General features: G+C 32.8%; 1 protein-coding gene and 1 pseudogene across 1 annotated transcript; both read left to right on the top strand.

Annotated features, from left to right (window-relative positions):
• The first annotated feature begins 6,037 nt into the window (after positions 1-6,037).
• Positions 6,038-11,871, top strand: LOC117933470 (homeobox-leucine zipper protein ANTHOCYANINLESS 2-like). Its single transcript, XM_034854844.1, has 10 exons — positions 6,038-6,669; positions 7,255-7,616; positions 7,802-7,919; positions 8,004-8,645; positions 9,025-9,126; positions 9,203-9,415; positions 9,800-9,974; positions 10,074-10,441; positions 10,541-10,924; positions 11,707-11,871. Exons 2-9 carry the CDS (start codon positions 7,264-7,266, stop codon positions 10,919-10,921), a joined length of 2,352 nt encoding a protein of 783 aa, XP_034710735.1. The 5' UTR covers positions 6,038-6,669; positions 7,255-7,263; the 3' UTR covers positions 10,922-10,924; positions 11,707-11,871.
• A 1,240-nt stretch (positions 11,872-13,111) lies between these two features.
• Positions 13,112-14,449, top strand: LOC117933337 (annotated as a pseudogene).
• The last annotated feature ends 555 nt before the right edge of the window (positions 14,450-15,004 follow it).

Genomic DNA, 15,004 nt, shown 5'->3' on the forward strand with positions numbered 1-15,004 from the left:
ATCTATGCCTTTCCAAATGATTCAAAAATAGAATCTAAAACATTTTCCAACATCGTATATGGTACTATAAATATAAAAGAGTCAATTGGAAGGAAAAACTAAATTGTAATTGGTAACTTTTATAATGCCAAAGGCTTTGAAGTAAAATTAAGTGGATAAAAAGTAGTGTAGATATTGCAAATGTGGCTTGCTTTGAGCATTTAAGGAGATTTTGCTCCATGAAGAATAAAAAATCTAGCATTAATCTTAGCAAATAATAAAAGCAATTAGCATTAGTCTTTAATCTCAACTTAATGACTTTTTATGGTTTTAATGGTTGGAAGTAATAATGAAAGTAGCTAAACAAGTTTTTTTGGGATAAAAGCAAAAAATAATAATTTATACCTAATTATATTTTAAATAAAATTATGTGACACAAGCACTCATACTTCCATAGATATCACAATTAAAAAGCTATCAATAAAAATTAGGAGGAAATAAAAATTTGTATAACAAATATGGTATTTCTTTCTTTATGTTTTTACTTAATACCAAATGCAATTTGCTTTCAAATTTTAACTAATTATTTTTCAATTTTTCTTAACTTTCATCTTATTTTCAATATTTTTAATTGAATATAAAAAAAATTAAAATATGTGATTTTTTTCTTAATATAAAAAATTAATTGATTCAGCAATGCATATCCCCTTTTTGTACAGTAGGGTTATGAAAATCCACGAGAAGCTATTGGATGTATCATATGTGTCAATTGTCATTTAACTAATAAACTCATAGATATTGAAGTTCCACAAGTTATACTTCCTCGTACCAATTGAAGCAATTGTTTGAATTCCTTGTAATATGCAATTGAAACAATTGTAATAACTTATACTTAATGGAAAGTTATAATATAAGAGAGTAATGCTATAAATCACATAAATCAAAATTTTAAATTTACTTCTTCAAATTGGCAAAAGAAAAAATTATCCTTGGTTTTTACGATAGTTTTCATCTATTTCATTGGAGAAGTAAACATAAAAAGTTCATTTGTATGTTTAGGGAAGTTTTTTTTTCTCTCTCTCTCTCTCTTTTATTTTATTGATGGCCGGTGTAATTCAAGGATTAAAAACATCAAAGCAAAAGTTCATATAAGCTATGGAGCCATCTATTTATTTACTTATAAGAATTTCCTAGTCCTGTTATGCCTATTGTATGATAATAAAATACAATGTTTGGGTCCCCAAACATTGAGCAACCTACAAAGCAAATATTATTATAAAAAAATATGAAAAAAAATAAAAGAAATTAATTTTATATATAATGACGATGGATAGGACAAGACAATACATGAACCCGTCTCAACTCTATATCAGGTTTTTCTAAAAATAAAAATCCTAAACACACCCTTAATCCATTTATTTAAATTTAAAATTCATCCAATTAAAAATAAGTGCCAAAAAAAAAAAAAAACTTGCCTCATTGCTATCCTACCAAGTAGGTCATCAATTTTATTTTATTTTTTTAAATTCTTTATGCTATTGATTTATTTATCAACTTCATCAAAAGTTTTGTAGTTTCATTCGTGATCAATGTTTACATTTCTTATGTATAAAATTTTTCACAAAAAAAATTATTAATTTAAGCATTAATTACACTATTATAGAAATGAATGTGAAAAGTAAATAACAAAATAAGTGATAGTAAGAAAATAAATTAACTTTTAATATTATTCTAGAATATTATAGGAAATAATGAATTCAAAATACATGTAAATGGAGATTTAAATTGGTGATGAATTGTGATTTTTTTTTTTTGGATAAGAAAAAATTAATTCATACTTTGAAATACAAGGTAAAAACTAAATTAAAAAATATAAAATATAAGGTAATAACTTAATTAGTATTATAAGATTCAAGATTATAACAAATATAAGATAGTAACTTAATTATTATAATGAGATTATATAATTACTTAAATATTGATATAATTTAATTACTTTATTGATAAAATTTAATAATTTAATGGTAATTTGAGAAAATCAATATTTCACATCAAGGTACCCCAAGAAGATAGCAAATAAGATATTAAGGAATTGCAATAATATAGCAAATTTTGAGCAAGCTATTAATTGACTTAATTAATAATAGTAATTTTACTTTTTAATTCTATATACCCACTTTTATAATTTTTCCCTTTTTCTTGAAATATTGTTTCATATCTCTTTTTTAGGTATGGTTTAATATAATTTTTACAATTATGGTGTTATTTTAAATCTTATCATTTGTGTCATTATGAACACTTGGTTTTCTATACAAATATTTCCTTAAGCAAAATTATAATTTACATGCACTAATCACTTTATAAAATTAAATACATTTTTTTTTATTTGTGATGGTTCAATAAGGATATTTTTAAGATTTTGTTACCATTCTTTTTGCATGCAACAAGTTTCTCATACAAAAGGATTATTAAAGAATATAAATCCAACTTTTAGTTTTATATCTTATATTGATTGTAACTATTTTCGAAAATAATTATAAAAAAATAGTTTATGAAAATTGTTATCTAATTTTTATAAAACAAAAGTTTATTTGAAAATTTAAAATATTTTTAACCTGTTTTTAATGTTTTAAAAATAAAATTTATATCTAGTGTTTTATTTTTAATCATTTTACATGTTTATATAATTATTTTTTAAAACAACCCTAGAAAAATAAAAATAATAAACAAAAATTAAAAGATATTATTTGAAAATATCATGTTTTATATTATTAAGGTCATAAAATAGAAAATAGTTTTTAGTTATCAAATATATTTTTTATGTTTTTTATTCTAAAAAATATAAAACTGTTCTTAAAAACAATTCTCAAATAGGTCATAACATTTTTTATCTGAGTATGTTGGACAATGTTTTTAGAAAACACTTATAGTATAAGAAAGTATTTTTAGAAAAAAAATTAGGTGTTTTAATAAGATTTAGAAAACATTTTTAAAAATTTTAAAAATTATTTATAGTGTTTTTTTTAATAAACATTTGATAAGTGATTTTCTTAAAATCATTTATAGTGAAAACACTTTTATTAAAAACATTTAAGATAAAAATACTACCAAACACACTTTAAATTTTATAAGATATAAATATAATTTGAAATGACTGTATAGTTATTAAATTAATACTTAAAGAAATTTTTTCGATCAATATTTAATTCTACTGTCTAAAAGGTCCCTAAAATTTGTTTATATCTAAATAAATATAAATAATATTTATTTTCATCCTTAATATGAAAATTCAAAAAATAAACATCAAACTTGACCCAAAAGGTTAGTAGTCTTGGGTGATGAATAAATATGATTTAATCCCACTTAAATTGATTTTTTGATACATTTAATTTAAAATTTTGACTTAAATTAAAACAATAATTTAGAAAATAAATATTGTGAACTTTGAAATAAATGGTGGAGGGTTGACATAACATACCTAAAAAAAAAATATTCATTATTCCTTTTTTATTTTTTGTGAGTAACACCTACTGTTTTAATTGATAATGCTGACAAGGACTGCAGGATTTAGAGACGTTACACGTAGGAAACAGAGGATGTGCCCAAATCCCACTTCGGATCCTGCAAGACCCTTTCTGGATTTTTCAGAATCCCCTGTACCACATTGGGAAATTACTAAACTGACCCGACGTATTCTTAAAAAAAATTCGGAAACGTGTGGGTCCGACTGACATTTTCTGAGGTGTCATGTTTTGATTACAGGCTCAACGACTTGGAAAGGGAGATGGAATCCGTGGTCTCAGCAAGGCACCAGGGGGGTCTCCCATGCGTTGGTCCACACGCTGGGGGCGCGTGAAGATAAAAATTTAGGACAGGTGTTTTGGGATTTTGTGTGGGCCCCCCTCACGCCACCACCTTCTCTTTATAAAGCACACCATTTTCCTCTCCATTTTCCTCAGTTCTGATTTTCCATTTTTGTTGCGAGAAAGCAGATTTTGAGAGTGGATTTGCCAATGATTTTTGCTGCGAGAAAACAAAAGCAAAAACAAAAATCAGAAGGCCAGACGTTTTGTTTTAGGGTTTCGTTTCATTTCTCTGCAGGGTCGACAGAAAGTGTGTTGGAAAAACACTTTCCACTAGTGTTTTCTTAAGCCAGCTTCCCCCACCATCTTCCAGGTATAATTTTTTTGTTTTGGAAAATGATAAAGCTTGCTTTAAATGAGTTATTTTATCTGATCTACTCATTGGTGTGTTTGATGCTTACACATAATGACATGACAAATTTGTTTTAAATATTTTCTTATTAGATTTTTTCTTGCTCAATTATCTGTTTGTTTGATCAACTTTGATCATAGCGTTACTATTGATTTAATTGTTCATTTTTTTTCATGATTATAATAACATTTTCTATGGTTTTTTTATTATAAGATCACTGATCTTGTATAACAAAACTTGTCAAATTTAAAATTTTCATTTTATATAGTCCATTTTAAAGATTTGTAAAACTAAAATTTTTTTGTAGGGATGACATCGGAGAGGATTTGAGATGCGTCAATCCCATCCCAACCCCGTTTATTCAAAATATTTCTTATCCATGTCCCATTAAAAAAATTAAACAGGGTGGATGGGTATGAAAAATTATCATACTCACTTCATCCTACCTCGTTTAACTTTTTATTTTGAAAATTTATTAATTACATTAAAATAAATATGTTAATTAAAATATTATAATTTTTTATAACTTATTTTAAAAATGTTTTATTATATATATATATATATTAAAAATAGGAAAATAAATATTAAATTAAATTTTATATATAATGGGAGTAGGAGAAGACCGTCCCAAACTTCTTTACTTAAATTTCAAACTTGTCTTATTAGGAGTATGCAATAATCCAATCCTTAAATTTTCAGACTTTATTATTATTGTGATTTTTTTTCCTATAAAAAATACATTTTTTTAGAATAATTATTACATCTAAATTTTGATTGGAATTTTCATGATTCTTTTCATAAAAAAATACATTTTTTTATGTTAAATTATTTTTATAAAAGGATTTGTCACAAGATAATAAAGTTTTCCATAAAAATTCTCTATAAAATAACATTTTTTCTATTAAAAAAAGTTCATTGTTATGTTACCTAAAAATTTACAACAATTGAGGCTATAAGACAAATGTCTGAAGCCTCTTTTATCAAGGATAAAATTAATTATTACTATTACCATATTTTGGGAAATGATAAATCTTTTAAAATAATTATTAAATCTAATAATTCAACAATAAATCATATCATTTTTCTTTAAAAGTTGAAAGCTTTTAAGACAAGTTTTTTAATAGTTAAAAAAATATAAGATTTGAAGGTGGGATACAATTTTTTAGGGTTTGGACAAATTCTTAAATATTTTAATGTTATTTATCTATATTTTGAAAAGTAAAAAAAAAAATGATTTTTATTAATTTTCTATAAAAAAAAATTATGTTTACATCCACTAATCACTTTATAAAACCACCTAAATTTTTTTAAGATACCTAAAATACCCTCTTCATTTTTTTTTCTCTCAATTTTTTTTTTCTTTTCCAAAGATAACCTATTGGAAAATCCTTTCTTGAAGCCTTTTATTAATTATTACCACAAAATCATTTGAAATAAATTCAATATTTTTCTATATTTTTAATTCACACATTAATATTATATTTGTACTATATGTTTAAGACTTATGATTTATATAAATTTTGTTAGGAATAATTTAAAAGTAATTTAAAAATAAGAAATTTTGAAATATAAATTTAAAAATTATTCTTATTTTTATAAAATTATTTTAATAAAGTTCAATAATAAGAAGGTTTTTTCATCTTCAAAAGATGAAATTTTGTAATATTAAATTGGGTTGAAGTTTACATCTGTCTCTCTCTGCAGATCCTAAAGTTTCCATGGAAGAAAAATCTGAAAATATATGATCTGTTTCTCTATCTTTTTCTGTATGTGACACAAGGATGTTTACTTTTATTGGGACTGTGGAAGAGAAAGGTTTGACCTTTCTCCCCGTACAATACTTTTGGCTTCCATTTTTCAGGGAAAGTGTGAAAGCGGAGATTTTTTTTTTCTCTGACAATGGAACGTATCCAGAAGTCCACCTACAGTGTGAATGTAGCGTTTCGGATTCTCCCCTTTTCTTTTTCATCGCTTTGCTCGTTCATGGTCAACTCCAATGCCTTTCTTCGTTTTCTCCTTTCTGGGTTTCTGCTCAGAAACATGACCTTACCACGGAAAAAACTCCAGAGTTCGTAATGACGAGTCTTCTGTGATGATGTTCTAGGGTTTTTGCTTTTCTAGGTTTTGAGAGAGAGATAGTGTATTTTCTCTTCTCTCCTTCCCTTAAATGGGTTTTGTGGGGTTTGGAGGAAGTGGCTGAATCTGGGCAGTGATGATGAGGTCAAAGGGAGGATGCCTGAAAGCGTGTAGAGAGAGTGGAAGAGGGAAGTTGGAGAGAGAAAGGGTTTTCCCATTTTTAGTCAGTTTTGGTGGATTCATCGGTATTGGTGGTGCAAGAGTGGTGGATGATACTCTTTCACGGGCATGACCACGGCCACCACCGTCTCTCAGGCACCTCTCAAGCCTGTGTTTAGCTCTACATGCTTCATCTCCCTCTCTCTCTAAAATTTATGGACAAGGGTCCTGTTTGAAAAGGTAGGAAAAGAAATACAAGCAATCATGATTTTGAATGTTTCTTTTATTTTCTCAGCAACCAAATGACATGTTTTTGCCTTGTTGCATATGATCGATTTTGTTCTTAGTATTAATGTGATATTGTTCACCAGTGTCCTGTTTGGGTGTCGAGAAATGGTGGCAAAAGAAGTGGAAACTTTTAAAAATTCCCAGTTAAATTTCTTTTATTTTGTCAGCAACGGAATTGGAAGTTACTTTGTTTTTGCTTCATGATTCTTTTGTTGCCATTACGTGTACTATAATCTGATCTTGTTCACCAGGGTCCATTAATAGTTCGAAATTTAATTTCTTGTAGTTTCTCAGCAACCAAGCGGGAGGTTGCTCACTGATTTTGTTGTCAATATGTATATTTTGAATGTGATATTGTGCACAAGGGTCCTGTTTGGATTTTGCAGAAATGGTAGTAAGAGAAGTGCAGCAGACTATTAGTATTTCCAACTGTAATTCCTTTGATCTTTTTCTCAGCGACCAAAGGGAATACTATTGATATACCTATGACTGATTTTGCGCTTAATGTTTGTATCTTTAATGTGTGATGTTATCCAGCTGAGTAACATGGAGGATCAACATGAAAGGGTTCCAGTGGATGGAAGAGTTTTAGTGGAGGAAAAGGTTCCAGTGGAGCAACTGGTTCCAGTGAAAAGGGTTCCTGTGGAGGAAAGGTTTCATTTCGAAGAAAGGGTTCCAATGGAGGAAAGAGTTCCGGTGGAGGGAAGGATTCCAGTGGAAGAAAATTTCGATCCAAGTGTTATGGGGAGGATCAATGAAGATGGGTATGAGAGCATGTCTGGAAGTGGGAACTTAGATGGTGGATTGGAGGATGAGCAAGAAACCTTGGTACTTGAGAGGCCGGCCAAGAAACTGAAGTACCATCGACATACTCAAGAGCAAATTAATGAGCTTGAAACGTATGATTTTGCAATTTGTTTTTCCTTTATTTATTGAGCTAAATGCCTCATTTGTTTGAATATGTAAGGTTTTTCATTCTTGTGTGGATTAGAAGAAACCAAAAAAGTTTATTTTTGTGGCAACCAAATGGAGGCTAACATTGATGAATTTTGTTAATGGGAGTAATATTTCTTTGTTGTGATAGTTGCTTCAAGGAATGGCCTCATCCTGACGAGAAACAAAGGTTGGACCTCAGTAGGAAGCTCAACTTGGAGCCTAGACAAGTGAAGTTCTGGTTTCAGAACCGGCGAACCCAGATGAAGGTAAGTTGGTGTTTCAGTTTTCCTTTCATACTTGTAGATTTTGTCTGTTGAGCAGAGGAATTGAATGTCAATCACTTCAACCAGAACCAGTTGGAGCGCCACGAGAATGTAATGCTTAGACAAGAAAATGACAAGCTTCGGGTTGAGAATGTTGCAATTAAGGATGCTGTGAGGAACCCAATATGCAACCACTGTGGTGGTGTGGCAATGTTTGGCAACATAACTATTGAAGAGAATCAACTAAGGGTTGAGAATGCCCAGTTAAGGGATGAACTAAGTCGGATCTGTGGCCTAGCAGAGAAGTTCTTGGGCAGGCCTGTCACACCTTTGGCGAGTCCCATTGCTCTACCAAGACCAAGCTCAAATTTGGAACTTGAGGTAGCAGGAAATGGGTTTGGTGGTTTAAGCTCGGGGGGCACTCCCTTACCAATGGGGCCTCTTACTAGGCCAGGCATGATGGGTGTCGAAAAGCCCTTTAACAGCTCTGTGTTTGTGGAGCTTGCAGTGACTGCTATGGATGAATTGCTTCGGTTGGCTCAGGCTGATAGTCCCATTTGGATGACAAGCTTGGATGGAGGAAAGGAAACATTGAACCCTGTAGAGTACATGAGGACATTTTCTCCTTGTATTGGCCTGAAGCCCTCCGGCTTTGTAACTGAGGCTTCAAGAGAGACTGGTATAGTAATGATCAACAGTTTAGCTCTTGTAGAGACATTGATGGACGGGGTAAGCTATTTGATAGCTCTTAATGATTACTGTTCAATTTATTTGGTTGTTATAACAATCTATCTATGATTTGTATCATTTATTTGAGATAAAACGTTTCATCTTTTTTACAATTTTCGTCTTTACTCAACTTATCATTCACGACAAAACCTTGGTTGGTTTTTGAGGTTGAGGTTATAGTTGTGCAAGCTTTTATTACATCCTATTTTTGCCATTAGATGCCTTGTATCTTGATTTCATTGGCTAAATCAATTTGTGATTTTTGCATTGCTAGTGTTTGTCTTAGTTTCTCGATTATATGGACTGTTGAGTTTTGAGATGGTGCAATACTAGTGGTTTTGTGTTTGCTTAGTTGTATTATTTGGCTTCCTTTGAATAGAGTCGATGGGCACAAATGTTCCCATGTGTGATTGCTAAAGCTTCTACAACTGATGTGCTATCAAGTGGTATTGGAAGAACTAGGCATGGTGCTCTGCAACTGGTTTGTTTTTTATCCATCATCTCTATTTTGTATTTCCCAGCTGCTGGGCCGAAATCATGAATATTTTATTTTGCAGATGCATGCTGAGTTCCAAGTTCTTTCACCATTGGTACCAGTCCGGCAAGTGAAGTTTCTCCGGTTTTGCAAGCAACATGGGGAAGGATTATGGGCAGTGGTTGATGTGTCCATCGACACTGCTCTAGATGGTGCGAGCATAAATTCATTTGTTAACTGCCGACGACTTCCTTCTGGCTGTGTCGTGCAAGATCTTTCAAATGGTTACACAAGGGTAAATTACTAATACAGATTATTTACTTGCAATTGTCACTTGTTCTTGTCTATATATTAGGTTCTCATCTGTCAGGATAATCTCATCATCTTGCTATTAGTTTTCATATTACCACGAAAAATATGAAATGCACTAAAACAATGGGCCAGCTAAGTTCGAAGTTTTTATGATTGCAATGTTTTCTAATCATATGGGAAGTGTTTTGTTCCTTGCTTGATGACAATGCAGTTTATGGTTGGGGGAAATGGATGCTGTGTATTTGTTTAACAGGACTTCTTGGCTTCCCAAATAAACCCTAAATTTGTTCTTATAATAAATGAATTACAATGATTCTGGATACATAATAGCATGTTAGCATATTCTAATCTAATGGGCAAAATGCAGGTTACCTGGATAGAACATTCAGAATATGATGAGAGTGCCGTCCACTATCTCTACCGATCCTTACTGAGCTCTGGATTGGGGTTTGGTGCACCGAGATGGCTTGCCACCTTACAGAGGCAGTGTGAGAGCATTGCAGTCCTTTTGTCATCAACCATCCCCTGTGAAGATCATCCAGGTCTCTTTCTAGACCTATTGCCGCATCACGTTTTCATTTCCCTTGCAAAAATGGCAATTTATATGATTAGATGATACTATCGATGTCCATGAATGGCAGTGTTGACACAAGCTGGTAGGAGAAGTCTGCTACAACTGACAAACCGAATGAGGGATAACTTCTGTGCTGGGGTTTGTGCTTCGACTGTTCGGATGTGGAACAAGCTCCATGTTGCTAGTCTTGGGGAGGATGTCAAGGTCATGACCCGGAAAAGTATGAATGTTCCTGGTGAGCCTCCTGGAGTCATCTTGAGTGCTGCAACCTCTGTATGGATGCCTATAATGCATCAACAGTTATTTAGCTTCTTGAGAGATGAGAGACAGAGGAGCAAGTGGGACATTTTATCCAATGGTGGGCCAATGCAAGAGATGATTCATATTCCAAAGGGCCAAACAAGTAGCAACTGTGTTTCTCTTCTTCGCCCTAATGTGAGTTAGCAACTACCATTTGAGAATCTACAATTCCCATGGCTCGTTACTTTTAGATGTTTGTTCATGTTGTTCTTTCTTTTTCACATGTCTTTGCAGGCTAGAAACCAGAATGACAACACAATGCTGATACTGCAAGAGACATGGGCAGATGCATCGGGCTCACTTATAGTCTACGCTCCTCTTGATGTAGCATCAATGCGTGTGGTGATGACTGGTGGGGATTCAAGCTTCGTGGCTCTCTTGCCATCAGGATTTGCAATTGTTCCAGATGGTTCTTCTGGTTATGGAGATGATTGGAGTGGGAAACTGGCCAGAGGTAGCAGCAACAAAGGCTCAGGGTCACTACTGACAGTTGCGTTCCAGATATTGGTGAACAGCCTTCCAATGGCCAAACTCAATGTGGAGTCGGTTGAGACCGTGAACAGTCTTCTGTCCTGCACAATCAACAAGATCAAATCTGCAGTTTCTTCAGCATAAGCGGTAGGGTAACTCCACTGCTTAGTGGTATCAACCTTTCCTTTCCCTCCTTCTCAATACCGCCTTTTTTTTCCATTCTTTTTTTAAATATAGGAGCATAGACTAAAGGGTATAGAACTGTAGAATGAGGAAAATGAAGAGGGTGGAATTATTGAAACGAGGAGTTTTTGAGCTACTTGTGAGGGCTTTGCTTGATATGTAGACAATGTGGTTTTGGATATGTGGGGACGGGTTGAAGTTAGGAGCATGCAAAGGACAGTAACTCAACCATGCCCCCTAGCTTGGCTCAGCTCTCAGTGCTCTTTTGTGGTGTGGGATGATTTCTCTCTTTTACTTGGGAAGAACATATTTAAATCTTAGTTTCATTTGTGCTATTTGGGATAATCTCTATTTTATTTGCAGATAGACTAGTTTTGAACTTCATTATGATTAGGGATGTTGAGGTTCTTTTTTAGGCAGTTATAGAGACTAAATATTTGGCGTTAATTTATGTTTCGAATTTGGATTGAGATCTTAAATTGCTCGCTTTTGTCTTTTAAAGGTCCCATCGGACGTTTAGGTCTCATTGCTTTGTAGTAAGTTCGGCCATATTGTTCTGTATCTTGATCTTATTGTTTGTATCATGTCAATTCTTTTGTATCTTAGTTTCATTATTTGTATTTTTATCAACGGGATTTGCATATTCAGTAGATATCGATTAGGTATCTTAGAATTTTCTGATTTAAGTTATTACTATGTAATGTCTTTGCTTTCTCACTCGTATGAGTTGGTTTTTTTTTTTTCAGGTATCTCATATTTTATTTGAGAATGGGAATCTATTCCCAAGTCTTGGAGGAGGTGATGACAAGATTTTACATATGCTCTTTCATGTGAGATAATGTACCATGAATAGATTGATTTCCTTCTTGTTTTTGCGGGTTTGAGTTGAATATAAATGGATTTGAATCAAATCCGTGTTAATTTATATAAATTGTTTAATAAATAGGTAATTTTTTACTCAATTTGTAATCTAACTTGAATTAACTTATTTAATAATCTTGTTGTTAATCTAACTATATTTTTAAACCATTTAACCCGTATTTGACTGATGTTAAATTTATTTTTTTTAAAAAAAGATGCTTCAAATGAGTCATAAATAAATAATATTGACATGTATAAGACTTAATTTGATTATTAAATAAGAGAATTTAATTATTAAATGGGTTAAATGAGTTACATGACCTCTTACTTGTTATGTTAATAATTAGATAGTATTTGAATTCATGTTTTTTACATAATTATTATTTGTGTCGGGTTTGGATTGAGCTATGTAATAAAATATCTAAGCATTCATGATACAAATCCGACTCACTAATATGAATTGTCACCCTTGCCTTCGATGACCGACATAAAGGCAAAACAAATGATAACATTAAGAAATTTATACACGATATTGGTATGTGATATCTAAAACATCCTTCATAAAAAACTCTTTTGTATAAATTAGGGTTGAAATTTGAACAAGTTAGAAGTTTAACCCACATTAAACACATTTATCAATTAATCATACCTATGTCAAACTAATCCGATGTAAGGTTGCAAATTTCTAACCCACACTAATCCCTAGAAAAATTGGGTTCCCACGGGTTACCAATGCTTATCAAATAAAATAATAAATAATTAATTTAAAATTATGTAATATAAATTATATTATAAAACAAGAGATTAATTGTTAAATATTTAAAATGATAAAATAAATCATTTTTTAATTTAGCATAAACAATTATACATAAACTCAAATTTCAACTATAAAAAATACTTTAACAATTAAATAAAAATGATAAACTCATTAATATAAGTGAAATATGATAAAAAAAAATTAGAAATTTATTATAATTTTATGTTTGTTTGCATTTGAGTAAAGCAATATATAATATAATTAATAATAAATAAATAAATAAATAGTAATGTGCTCATTTAGATTTCGGTACCCTCAACTCATGCCAAATTGAGGTATTTATGTCAAAAATGGGTTATTTTTAAAGGTCATCAGTCCTGGGCCCAAGCTCATTTCCCGGCCCGGCCCAGACCAGCCCACGACCACAACACCGCTGGTTAGCAAATTTCCATTGAAGCCCCGAAATTACTGAAAATTTCAATCCCCTCCACTGTATTTCTGGGATTTACATTATCCGGCACTCCCCTGTAAAGATCATCATCGCCAAAACCCTAAACCCGGGAAACTCATTTCACAAAATGCCAATCTTCTACTCTTCACCGATCAACCCCCTCAAATCGGTGTCGTTTCTTCTCCGAAGCCTCACTTGGACGAGACCCATGTCGCAATCCACCTCCATTCCCAAGAAGCTCCAGCGTGTTCGCGATCACGGCTATGACAACTACATGGAAGTCGAGAAGAAGCTTCGCAAAATCCTCAAATTCCAAGACCTCTTTCTCTGCCAACCCCATCAAACCCTCCCAGTCTCTCGCCTGGACACCCTCGCTCGTCGCCTCGACTTCAAACAACACGAAGCTGGTGCATTCATCCTCAAATTCCCTCATGTTTTTGAGATATATGAACACCCAGTTCGACGTATCCTCTATTGCCGCCTTACCCGCAAAGCCCACCTCCAAATTGAACAAGAAAATCGGGCTCTCAATGACCAAATTCCCGACGCCATCACTCGCCTCCGAAAGCTTCTAATGATGTCGAACACGGGTCGGCTTAGGCTGGAACACATCCGAATTGCTCGGCGCGAATTGGTCTTCCTGATGACTTTGAGTATTCGGTAATTCTCAAGAACCCCCAGTTTTTTCGATTGTTTGATGCCAAGGAAACTAGAAATAAGTACATTGAGATTGTTGAGAGTGACCCGACTTTAGCTGTGTGTGCAATTGAGAAGCTTCGGGAGAAGGAGTATAGGGAAAAAGGGATTGATGCCGAGGATATAAGGTTTTCATTTATTGTGAATTTTCCACCAGGGTTTAAGATTGGTAAGTATTATAGAATTGCAGTGTGGAAATGGCAACGGATTCCATATTGGTCTCCATATGAGGATGTGTCTGGGTATGATTTGAGGTCATTGGAGGCACAGAAGCGGATGGAGAAGAGGCCATTGCAACGATTCATGAATTGTTGTCTTTGACTGTGGAGAAGAAGATTTCTTTGGAGAGGATTGCTCATTTTCGGCAAGCAATGAACTTGCCAAAGAAGCTTAAGGAGTTTCTTCTTCAGCATCAGGGAATATTTTATATTTCAACTAGAGGGAATTTTGGGAAGCTTCATACAGTTTTTCTTCGGAGGCATATAAGAAGGGTGAATTGATAGAGCCAAATGATTTGTATTTGGCCAGGAGAAAGTTGGCCGAGTTGGTCTTGTTGAGTCCTAGGAAAGCAAATGTGGATAGGGAATTGGTTAACTATAGAAGGGACAGGGAAGATGATGAAATGGTGAGGATTCAAGTGATTATGTTGAGAGTCGATTTGAAGGTTTTGTGGATGAAAACAATTTTAGGCAAGATGGTGAGAGAGGACGAGATTCAGACTTGAATTTGGATAGTGATGCTGGTTCTGATTTTTCAGATGAGGATAACAAATGTGAGGAAACAGTAGATGCTGAGATTTGATTGTGGATCTTGGTGGTTGTCATCATTTGTTGCCCTTTTGCATTGAAGCATCAGCATGGGGGAGAACCACCCAACACATTGTCTAACACTTGGGTCTCCTGAAGAAGTATGTGACTTGGATTGCTTAATTATTGTGAGGCTCGTGGAAGAGGAATTTGACCATGCTTATTAAGAATGTATGAATGTTAGTGGACAATTGGGTATTTCCTTAAATGGTCAAAGCACCTGAATGAGAATTGGTTTATTATGAAGACATTGATTTAGGATGAAAATGTTTAGTACCTTGAATGCCTTGGATTTGTTCTTCGCAAAGTTGAATACTGTTTCAAGTTCGAGATGAAGTTGAGTTTTGATGCGGAGTTAACAGAATTTTGTCCAACCCATTTTTGCCATTACTTTTTGTATCAACGCCACGCCAAAGAAGTTCAACAGAGAAATTCTACTGATCTAAGGGAGTTGAAGTTAAGCAAGAAATCCC

The sequence above is a fragment of the Vitis riparia genome, chromosome 16, assembly GCF_004353265.1.
Source record: "Vitis riparia cultivar Riparia Gloire de Montpellier isolate 1030 chromosome 16, EGFV_Vit.rip_1.0, whole genome shotgun sequence".
In the NCBI taxonomy this organism is placed as follows: domain Eukaryota; kingdom Viridiplantae; phylum Streptophyta; class Magnoliopsida; order Vitales; family Vitaceae; genus Vitis; species Vitis riparia.